Genomic DNA, 12,129 nt, shown 5'->3' on the forward strand with positions numbered 1-12,129 from the left:
ATTCAGAAAAGAGATTTAATGAAGAAGATTGATTTGTTGGAAAATCAAAGTCGGAGGAATAATGTGAAAATAGTTGGTCTCCCAGAGGACATTGAAGGTGCTGACCCTATAAAAAAATTTTAAGCACTGGATCCTGGAGGTGCTGGGTAAAGACCTTTTCCCTGAAGGTTTGGAATTGGATAGGGCTCACAGAGCTCTGAGAAGAAAACCACTCCCAGGACAAACACCGAGAGCAGTCTTGATTCATTGTTTAAAATATCAAGATCGAGAAATGATTTTATGTATGGCAGTGCAGAACGCGCGGCAGAATCGATCTCCATTAATGGTTCAATATAATAGTGTTTATTTATGCTGATTTGAGTCAAGAGGTTATTTGAATATTATGAGAATTCAATACAGCTAAAGATGTTTTGTGGCGAAAAGCCTACGAAGGTTTTCCATGGTAACTTTCAATCTCAATTTTTTGAAAATGATCATGATGCTTTGGTTTTTGCTATTTCTTTGCCGGAATTGCGAAGAAACGGGTGTTCTCCTCCATTATCTCCTAAGAGGAGAGGAAATGGAAATGGACATGGGTATGGAAAGAATGGAAAGAAAGAAGAAAATCTTCTTGATGTTGAAGATCTGGAGCAGTCGTTGGGCTTGGAATCACTGGGCTGAATATATGGATTATATTTGATTGTGTTTGATTAAATAATAAATATGTATCTGGCTGGGACGGGGGGGGGTGATGACACTGAAAACTTTGATAGTCATCTACCACTAGTGGGTTCACCACACCCAGATTTTTAGGGTATTACTATCTTTGAGTGGTTTTTTTTTGTTCGTTTTTTAAAAATTTTGATGGGGTTTTTCTTTTTTGGAAGAATTATAGAGGGGAGCATTATTTTATAGTGTGTAAATATATTAATAGTTAAAAAAAAGTTTCAATTGAATTTTGCAACTTTTAATGTGCAGGGGTTAAATAATCCAATTAAGAGAAAGAGAATATTGGCTTATATTAAAAAAATGAAAATTGATATTGCTTTTTTACAAGAAACGCATTTGACTGAGAAAGAACATCTGAAATTGAAAAGAGATTGGGTTGGTCATGTTTTTTCTTCTTTTAATTCTAAGGCAAGAGGAGTAGCGATTTTGATTCATAAAAAAATTACCCTTTGAATTGAAATCTTCAGAGGGGTATGCTGGCAGAGTATTAAGAGTGAACTGTAAATTTTTTGCTGAATCTTGGACTTTGCTGAATCTTTATGCCCATAATATCGATGTTATGGTTTAGTTTATTTCAGAAGCATTTTTTATTGTTAACTCAAACTAATGAAAATGTTTTAGTTGGTGGTGATTTTAACTGTGTTCTCGACCCTTTATTGGACAGAAATCCAAAAAGTATAAGGAAATCAAAGATGGCAAAACAAATTAATGTGTTAATGAAAGATTTAAATTCAGTGGATATTTGGAGGAAAGTTAATTCTACAGAGAAAGATTTCTCTTTTTATTCTTCGAGACATGATTCATTTTCTAGAATTGATTTATTTTTGGTATCAGCACATTTACAAGGTAAAGTATTATGAGCTGAATATAAAAGTAGAGTTAAATCAGATCATTCATTATTACTTTTTTCCTGTGAAAGTTCATCCGTTGTTTAGATGGAGGTTTAATACAATGTTATTGAATAAACCAAAGTTTGTTACTTTTGTTAAAGAGCAGATTTCTTTATTTTTGACTGAAAATGTTCATTCTGTGGATAGTCATTTTGTAATATGGGTTGCTTTAAAAGCTTATTTGAGAGGGCAAATCATTAGTTATTCTACGAAGGTTAAGAAACAATATATGGCAGAAAGTTTAGAATTAGAAAATAAGATTGCTGAGTTAGAGAAGGATTTTCAGAAAGGTATAACAGAAGATTTTTAAAAAGTTGCATTAGCGAGGTTGAAATTACATTATAATACTTTACAAATTTATCAGTTTGAGCACTTAATTAATCAATCTAAACAACGTTATTATGAGTTGGGGGAAAGAGCTCACTTGCCTGGCAATTGAAAGCTGAACAGATGTCTCGGACTATTAATGCTGTTAAGAAGAATTCAATAATAACATAAGCCTCAGGAAATTAATGACCAGTTTTATTCATTTTATCAAAAATTATATACTTCTGAGGGGAAACAAGATAATGGTTCTTTTGATTCTTACTTATCTAAATTAAATTAGATGGAAATGATGTTCAGGAACTGGGATCTTCATTTACGGATTTTGAAATAAAGGAAGCTATTCAGGAAATGCCTAATGAAAAGTCCCCAGGGGATGATTTTTGATGATTTTTCTCATGAATTTGGAGAAGTGTTGGATCAAGTTACTGAAGATCAGAAGTTACCAGAATCATGTTCAAGTGCTTTAATAACTGTCATTCCAAAAAAAGATAGAGATCCATTAAAAGTGTCTTCATATAGACCTATCTCTTTGTTAAATGTAGATTATAAAATTATAGCGAAAGTATTAGCTAATAGACTTGCTATATATTTCCCTAAATTGGTACACATTGATCAAACAGGTTTTATTAAGAATAGAAATGCATCAGATAATATATTTCAATTAATTACTTTGGTCAACGCATATCGAAAGCAACCTAACCATCCTATGATGGTTGCATTTGATAGGATTGAGTGGGATTTTTTATTTTAAGTGTTAGGGAAATTTAAATTCGTCCTTTTTTTTAATTGGTTTAGTTAAGGCTTTATACACGAACCCGATTGCTAGGATGGTGACAGATTTCTTTACCATTTAAATTGACTCATTCAACTCGACAGGGCTGCCCATTGTCACCAGCCCTGTTGCATTGGTTATTGAACCGTTAGCTCAGGTTATTAGACAAAATGAAGAAATTAGAGGGATGAGGGTTAAGAATGAAGAATATAAAATTAATTTATTTGCGGACGATGTGTTGGTATATTTGATGGAACCGGAATGGTCATTGAAACAATTGCAAGAGTGTTTGTTGAAATTTGGAAAATTATTGGGATATAAAATTAATTGAGATAAAAGTGAAATTTTACCAGTTGGAGTGGGAGATTATTCTGAGTTTAAAACAATTACAAAATTAAGGTAGACAAGTAAAATTAAATATTTAGGTGTGTTTATGGATACGAATTATCAATCATTATATCAATTAAATTATATACCTATATTGAGACAGATTAAAGCATATTTGATTAAGTGGAAAGATCTTCCATTAACATTGATTGGTCGGGTTAATTGTATTAAAATTAATATTTTCCCTCGAATTCAATATTTATTTCAGTCACTACCTTGTTTACTTTCTAAGGGCTTTTTTCAAGATTTGAATAAAGCAGTGCGAGAGCTTTTATGGAAAGGTAAACTAGCTCAAATGGTGTTGCATAGACTTACATGGAAGTATACATTGGGCAGACTACAACTACCACATTTCCAAAATTATTATGAAGCGGCTCATTTAAAGTTTATTAGTAGATTGATGGATTTAGATCAGCCTCCCAGCTGGGCTAATGTTAAGATGGCATATATTCCTAGGATTGAAATACATGAATTTATATTTTGTTGGAATTTGATTTTGTTACAGCAATATGATATGCTGATATTGAAGCATTAGTTAAAGATTTGGTTTAAAAAATAGGGTGATAGGTTCAAAAGATAAATTATCCATTTTAACTCCATTGTATAACAATCAGCTTATTCCTTTCTCAATGTTTAAGAATCATTTAAAGATTTGGAACTCTGAAGGTATAAAGACAATACAAGATTGTTTTGTAGAGGGGCAATTGAGAGAAAGATTTGATATACCTGTAAATTCTTTGTTTGTGTATTATCAACTTAGGGCTTTGATAAAAGATAATTATGGTAGAGAGATGATTTTACCTACTTTGTCAAGATTTTAATCTTTGATTTCCTCTGTAACGAAAAAGGGTTATATTTCAGTTATGTATAATTTGTTACAAGACAGTATGGATAAACCAGATTGGGAGAAATCTAAACTTAAATGGGAGAGTGATTAGTATTTATTTTTCCCAAAGATGCTTGAGTGAATATGTGTCAGGACAATGTAATTAAATTGACTAATGTAAGATATGGAATGATTAATTATAATTTTTTACATCAATTATATTTGACCCCAGAAAAGTTTTAAAAAATATTGGTTTAGTAATTCGGATTCTTGTTTTAGATGTGGTTCATGTATTTGGAACTTTTCTACATGCTGTATGGAATTGTGTTAAAGTTAAATAATTTTGGCAAGGAATTAAATTCGTTTTGGAGAAATTATATAATTTTATACTACCGTTAGATCCAACGATTTTCTTGTTGGGAAATTTGTATTCGTTAAGGGGAATGGGATGAGATAAAATTCAAATTGCTTTTGTATGTTTGGTGTTATCTGTAGCACATAAATGTGTTGCTAGAACCTGGAAAGATGATACTGAGATTAATATAGCACATTAGCATAATGAATTGAAAGTATGTGTTGTTGTGGAAAAAAATACATATATTACATGATAATCATTCTTTCTTTGTTAGTAAGTCGTCACCGTATTTGAAATATATGCATTTAGATATACTTTGAAATGTTATTTATATATATACATATATATATATATATATATATATGTATATATATATATTCTTTTTTTTTTAATGCTTCCCTTGAGGGAGTTGGCTATAGGGGTGGGAGGGGGGAATGGGTGTTAATGCAAAATCTTTTTTTAAATTATTTCTATACTGTATGTTATATTTTTGTTATCTTTAAAATAAAGTTTGCAAAACAAATAAGAGGGGGGTTGGTGGTGGGGCTGAGAGGGGGGTTAGTTGGGGCTGAGAGGGGGTTTCCTGGTGTTGCTGAGAGGCAGGTTAGTGGTGGGGCTGAGAGGGAGTTTAGTGGTGGGGCTGAGAGGACGGTTACTGGTGGTGCTGAGAGGGGGATTAGTGGTAGGGCAGAGGGGGAGTTAGTGTTGGGGCTGAGGGGGAGATTGTGGTGGGGCTGAAGGGGGATTAGTAGTGGGGCTGAGAGGGGCGGTAGTGGTGGGGCTGAGAGGGGGGGTAGTGGTGGGGCTGAGAGGGGGGATAGTGGTGGGGCTGAGAGGGGGGATAGTGGTGGGCTGAAAAGGGGGTTAGTGGTGGGGCTGAGAAGGGGGTTAGTGCTGGTGCTGTGGGGTTTAGTGGTGGGGCTGTGGGGGGTTAGTGGTGGGGCTGTGGGGGTTTAGTGATGCGGCTGAGGTGGGGGGTTCATTGTGGGGCTGAGGCGGGGGGGTTAGTGATGGGGCTGAGGGGTTTCATGGTGGGGCTGAGGGGTGTTTAGTGGTGGTGCCAAGAGAGGGGTTATTGGTGTTAATGAGAGGGGATCATGGGGGGCTGGAAGGTGGGTTAATGGTGGGACTGACAGGTGATTGGTGGTGGGGATGAGGGATTAGTGGTGGGGCTGAGAGGGGGTTTAGTGGTGGGGCTGAGAGGGGGTGTTAGTGGTGGGTTGAGAGGGGGGATAATGGTGGAGCTGAGAAGGGGGTTAGTGGTGGGGTTGAGGGGGTTAGTGGTGTGGCTGAGGGGGTTAGTGGTGTGGCTGAGGGGGTTAGTGGTGTGGCTGAGGGGGTTAGTGGTGTGGCTGAGGGGGGGGGTTTAGTGGTGGTGCCGAGAGGGGATATTGGTGTTAATGAGAGGGGGAGAGTGGTGGGGCTGAGGGTGGGTTAATGGTGGAGCTTATAGGTGATTGGTGGGGGGGCTGAGAGGGGTTAGTGGTGGGGCTGAGGGGGGTTAGTGGTGGGGCTGAGGGGATTTAGTGGTGGAGCTGAGGGGGGTTAGTGCTGGGGCTGAGGGGGGTTAGTGGTGGGGCTGAGGGGATTTAGTGGTGGAGCTGAGGGGGGTTAGTGCTGGGGCTGAGGGGGGTTAGTAGTGGAGCTGAGGAGGTTAGTGGTGGTACTAAGGTGGGGAGGTTCGTGGTGGGACTGGGGGGTTGGTGGTGAGGCTGAGGGGTTTAGTGATGTGGCTGAGGTGGGGGGTTCGTGGTGGGGCTGAGGTGGGTGTTAGTGGTGGGGCTGAGAGAGATGTTATTGGTGTTGATGAGAGTTTGATAGTGGTGGGGCTGAGGGTGGGTTATTGGTGGGACTTTCAGGTGATTGGTGGTGAAGCTGAGGCCTGGTTTGTGGCGAGGCTGAGAGGGAGGTAAATGGTGGGACCTGGGTGGGTGTTAGTGGTGGGGCTGAGGGGGGATTGGGTCAGTGGCACCTCTGAGAGGGTGATTAGCAGCGGCAGTGAGCCAGTACAATATGGCAGTCACCGGGGTCGGCTCTCTCGAGAATGCCTTGTCTCTGTTTATGTTGTTCACTACTGCCACTCAGAATCTGAGCAGAGAATTACTCCACCTGCTCCATTAAACTTTGCAGTAGGCCGACTTACAACAGGACTGAAGGTTCGGTACGTCCCCTGTTCCCTCACCGCCCCTTGGATCATTCCACCACCCTTGGTGGAGAGGGAGGAGGTGCACTAGCACCCCCTTGGGGATCATACGTGTACATCAATGATTTGGAGTAGGGAATAGATGGCTCTGAGACTACATTCGCAGAGGACCCTGACGTAGGCGGTCAGGTGGATGGCGCTGAGGGTCCGGGAGGACTGCAGTGTGGTTGGGAGAATACGCAAAGTGGTGGTAGATGTGTTTGTGCCATTCCTCAGTTCTGTTGGTATTCCCTTGTTACCCACGTTGCACGTCACTCCCCTTGCTAACTGTGCCTTTAAGTTAATCTAGCGTTTAGATTCAGTTGCTTCTCCATTCTCTTGAGAATGAACTTGTGCATGGTGCCTCAATCCGGTTCTTAACCTTTGGGACCCACTCAAACCTTATAATAAAGTCTTCGTGCAGGACACCCCAGAGATTGCACTCCAGGTTGAGTCAGAGGTGAAGGGGGGAGAACACGATGTTGACATTCATCTCTATAACAGGGATAACAGGGACTCTACACGTCACCGGAGAGACCTCACTTGGAGCGCAGGGTGCAGCTTTTGGGAGAAAAGACGGGGAGGGTTCAGAGAAGATTTACAGAAGGATTCCAGGAAGGAAAGAGAACGATTGTCGGCTCATGGATTGTAACCGTTCGGAGCACAGAAGGATGGGAGGGGGGAACCTTGTAGAGGCATTTCGAAAGCTGAAAGTCCTGGACTTTTCCCTCCATAGTGGATTTTTGGACAATAGGGCAAAACTTTAGAATAAAAGGGCATTGAATTTGAAGCAGTAACGCAAAAATATTTCTTAGCCAGAGGGTCGTGAGTCTGTTTGGACCACGGGCAGCTGATAGAGAGGTCGTTGTCTGTATTTAAGGCAGAGATTGACAAGTATTTGATGAATCAGGGCATCAAGGGTTACAGGGAGAAAGCTGGGGAGTGGGGCTGAGTGGGAGAATGGATCAACTCATGGTTGGAATGGCAGGGAGGGCTCGATGGGCTGACTTCTGCTGCTATATCGTGTGAACCAGCCAGGTTCACTGCCAAGTGACCCCAGGGTTAGAGAAGTGGGGGGGAAATCAGCCAGGGTTCCTGTTCCCCATCACTGCCCAGTAACCCCAGGGTAAGAGGGTGGGGGGGGAATCAGCCAGGGTTCCTGCTCCCTCTCACTGCTCAATGACCCTGGGGTTAGAGAGAGGGTGGGAAATCAGCCAGGGTTCCTGCTCTCCATCACTGCCCAGTGACCCCGGGGTTAGGGAGGGAGGGGAATCAGCCAGGGTTCCTTCTCCCTATCACTGCCCAGTGATTCCGGGGTTAGTGGGGGGGGGTGGGAATCAGCCAGGATTCCTGGTCCCCGTCACTGCCCAGTGACCCCGGGGTTAGAGAGGGGGTAATCAGTCAGGGTTCCTGCTCCCCATCACTGCCCAGTGACCCTGGGGTTAGAGGGGGAATCAGTCAGGGTTCATGGTCCCCATCATGCTCAGTGATCTCGGGGTTAGAGAGGGGGGGGAGGAAATCAGCCAGGGTTCCTTCTCCCTATCACTGCCCAGTGACCCCGGAGTTAGTGAAGTGGGGGAATCAGCTAGGGTTCCTGCTCCCCGTCACTGCCCAGTGACCCCAGGGTGAGTGAGGTGGGGGGAATCAGCAAGGGTTCCTGCTTCCTGTCACTGCCCAGTTACCCCGGGGTTAGAGAGGAAGGGTATCAGCCAAGGCTCTTATGCTCCTGTGATACAGAATGGGGTGGCGAGCCCAGGGCATTTTCTTACCGGGGTTGCATATGACTCCGGCATCCTCCACGTGGTTGCAGTTGTGGTCTCCGATTGGCCTGAGCTTGCACTGCCGCAGGTTGCCCTCGGAGCCCACGCACTCCACATCGTCCAGCCAAATGTCGTCGAGGCCCTCACCGAACTGGGACGAGCCCCTGGCCGATTCCGCAAAGCCACAGTTCAGCTGCCGGCAGACAACCACAGCGTCCGCCACATCCCAGTAGTCATCGCAGATTGTCCCCCACGTGTTGTTGTAGAACACCTCCACGCGGCCGGAGCACATGCTGTCACCGTCGACGAGCCGCAACACAAGGTTTTCCGAGTCTGGGGAACGGAACAACCACAGTGGTTGAGGCTGTTCAATGTCAGATACAGCTTTCAGCGTTATCCTGGCATCACATATAACCCCAAGATTCATGCAAAATTGACCACATACAACCTCTTCCCTCCTTACGACCTGTGTCTTCCAAAGAAAAAATATATGTACCACTGAAAACGGAGACACTTTGTTCAATCTCAGATTTTCCGAGGTGACGTTTTTATTCTGAATATTTTAATATTCATGGAGTTTAATCCAATAAACAAAGCCATTGATGGGTGTCATCAATGTCAGATACAGGATGGTGCAGGGCACCAGCTGTACCTTTCACCTCAGAAACGACACAGATCAAAGTCTGAGATTTCAGACACTGTGTGGAGTGGGGAACTTTCAACCACTCCTCCTGTCTGGTGACACCTTTTTTTGGGAAGACTCAGGGGGATATTCTTAAAACAAAAGTTACAAGGACCCGGAAGCTGTTCCTCTTAGGGGAAGACGGAGAAGTGCAGTTCAGATTGATTAGATTTTGTTCGCGAAGCTCGCCTTGGATGTAGTCATGGGGTGTTTAGCGGTTTTGTGGAAGTCCGACTCCGGCTAAGTACCACATGATGGAATGTGTAAATGCAGAGTTGCGTTCCCGTGGAGAAAAATCACATCTAACCTATGGACAAAACACAGCACATTCGGTAGAGTGTGGGGACCTTACTTACAGTTCATTGGTTCTCAGATAGATAGGCGACAGTTTGTGACACATATATTGATTAATGACCTTCCCATAAAGGCTTAACAGCTCTCATTTCTGATCATTTAGCTGATAGAAGACTAGCCCCGCTAGTTAAAACCAAAAGACCCTGGGAGCAGGTTTTGAATCTTTTGTTGTCCGATGAGGTTTGGGACACTTTTTAATACGATGAATGCTTCACTGTTTGCTGTGATTTAAAGTGGTTCACAGAGCACACATGTCTAAAGTTAAATTGTCTTGTTTCTATTCCATGTGACAAATGTAGAATACAGTCCGACTCCGATGATCCAAAATCGTATTCTCCAAAATCCTCAGTCTCCCAGTGGCAGTGAGGACCTAGGGCTCCTGTCAGGGGTGGGGGTGGGGGGCCTCGGGGTCCCGGCAGGAGCGGGGGGTGGGGAGGGCATTTGTATATAACCACACAATGAGGAACAAGAATCTGCTAATGCTTTGATTGTGGTAAAAACACACAGTAACTGTTGGAGGAATTCAGCTGGTCTTGCAGCGTCCAGAGGAGGTAATGCCATTTTACCGACGTTTCAGGCCTGAGCCCTTCAAGGTGGAACCAAAATGCAGGTAGGCGTCTCAAATAAAGATGAGAATTCAAGAGGGAAGAATGGGATGGGGGTGGGGGGAGAGTCACGGCCTGTCATCAAAAGGTGAGCACTGGCGAAGAGGAAAAGTGAGAATTGATCCTGGTTCTGTGATAGGAGACAGGGGGAAGAGACTGAGGGAGAGAAGAGGAAAGAGAGAGAGAAGGGGGTGAGAGTGGGTTCATGAGAGAGAGAGAGAGAAAAAGGGGAGAGAGTGAAATGGTTCGTGAGTGAGAGTGGGTTCGTGAGAGTGGGTGAGTGAGAGAGAGAGTGGGTGAGTGAGAGAGAGAGAGAAAGGGGAGAGTGTGAGTGGGTTTGTGAGAGAGAAAGGGGAGACAGAGAGTGGGTGAGTGAGAGAGAGAAAGGGGAGAGAGTGAGTTCATGAGAGAGAGAGAGAAAAGGGAGAGAATGAGTTCATGAGAGAGAGAGAGAAAGAGGAGAGAATGAGAGTGGGTTCGTGAAAGAGTTGGTGAGTGAGAGAGAGAAAGGGGAGAGAGTGAAAGAGAGAAAAGGGAGAGTGGGAGTGGGTTCGTGAAAGAGAGAAAAAGGGGAGAAGAGTGAGATTGTTCGTGAGAGAGAGTTGGTGAGAGAGAGAGTTGGTGTGTGAGAGAGAAAGGGGAGAGAGTGAGAGTGGATGAGTGAGAGAGAGTGAGTGGGTTCATGAGAGAGAGTGGGTGAGTGAGAGAGAGTGGGTGAGTGAGAGAGAGTGGGTGAGTGAGAAAGAGAGTGAGTTCGTGAGAGAGAGAGAGGGAGAGTGGGTTCGTAGAGGGAGAGTGGGTTCGTGAGAGAGGGAGAGTGGGTTTGTGAGAGAGGGAGAGAGTGGGTTCATGAGAAAGAGAGAAAGGGAAGAGTGAGAGTGGGTTCGTGAGAGAGAGTGGGTTCGTGAGAGAGAGAGAAAGAGGAGAGAGTGAGAGTGGGTTCGTGAGAGAGAGAGGGAGAGTGGGTCCGTGAGAGAGGGAGAGTGGGTCCATGAGAGAGGGAGAGACTGGGTTAGTGAGAGAGAGAAAGGAGAGAGAGTGAGTGAGTGAGAGAGAGAAAGGGGAGAGAGTGAGTGAGAGAGAAAGGGGAGAGAGAGAGAGGGTTAGTGAGAGAGGGTTCGTGAGAGAGAGTGCGTGAGAGAAAAAGAGAGTGAGAGATAGGGAAAAAAGGTTTAGAGGGGTGAGTGAGAAACAGAGTGAAGGGGAAAGAATGAGGGTGGATGAGTGAGAGACAGAGAGAAGAGGAGAGAGTTTTAGAGTGGATGAGTGAGAAACCGAGAGGGATGGAGAAAGAAAGAGTGAATGAGAGAGTTTGGTGATATCATCTCCTAGCTGCACCTATTAGCCTCCAGCAGGGGGCAACCACTGTACGTGCAGGTAGGCAATGTGGAATGCTGGCCCCACCTGCCGGCTGTCAATCACCCGCCCATATTAAGACTCGAGCCGGCCCCTTCGGGGACCAGTCGGGCACTTGGAGCCAGGAAGGTACAGGGACCTGATGTGTACATTTAAGTGTGTTATACAGTCTGTGGACTGAATTCTTCCCTACAGCAGAGCTCACAGAGAGAGAGAGAGAGATAGAGCAGGAGGAAAGGCCATGGGGGAAATAAGTGGGGAAGGGGTGCTAATGGAAATTGGAGAAGTAGATGTTGATGCCAATCACTTGGAGGGTGCCCAGATGGAAGTTGGGGTGTTGTTCCTCCAATCTGAGGGCAGCTTGTCAATGCGGCTGAAGTAGTTATCGTGGAACATTTCTGAGGCTGTGACAGTGAGGAACTGTGTCCTATAATCACCCCAAAATATTTCCCAGTAGCTACAATTTCTTTACGAAGAGATGTGATTATGATGTATTGTGTATTGGGTCTGGCTGTGTGAGCACCCATCGCCAGGAGAATCGCTGTATGGCCTGGTTGTGTGTGCATAGTCAGGTGATGACAAACTCGAACCAACTGGCATTCTGGCACAACTTTTGTCTGGACCTGAGTGACTGGGGAACATCGAGCAGACTCGATCTTTATGTCTTGGAGTGCAGGAGGACAAGGGGTGATCTCGCAGAGGCTTACAGCAGCAGGAGAGGTATAAATGAAGGACAGAAAGAGGTGACTGGGTGAATGAAAGAGTGGTGGGGCAGGAAGGGGAAGGGGAGGAGTGCTGGCTAACAGGCGAGGGGCAACAGGTGGATGCAGATGGGAGGTTAGAAGAGCAAGGCCCTGAGGTGAGAGTGGGAGTGGGCAGAGGCCAACTCTGAAAGCATGGTGAAGGGTGGGTGCTCTGGAGAAAA

General features: G+C 44.3%; 1 protein-coding gene across 6 annotated transcripts in view; it reads right to left on the minus strand.

Moving 5' to 3' along the window:
* Positions 1–12,129, minus strand: part of LOC138758297 (scavenger receptor cysteine-rich domain-containing protein DMBT1-like) — a 141,159-nt gene that overhangs the window by 107,268 nt on the left and 21,762 nt on the right. For all 6 annotated transcript variants that reach the window (XM_069927012.1, XM_069927011.1, XM_069927009.1 and 3 more), the window contains one exon: positions 8,217–8,540. In XM_069927012.1, coding sequence (XP_069783113.1) covers positions 8,217–8,540 — 324 coding nt within the window. The remainder of the gene's footprint in view (positions 1–8,216; positions 8,541–12,129) is intronic.

The sequence above is a fragment of the Narcine bancroftii genome, chromosome 3, assembly GCF_036971445.1.
Source record: "Narcine bancroftii isolate sNarBan1 chromosome 3, sNarBan1.hap1, whole genome shotgun sequence".
Lineage (NCBI taxonomy): Eukaryota > Metazoa > Chordata > Chondrichthyes > Torpediniformes > Narcinidae > Narcine > Narcine bancroftii.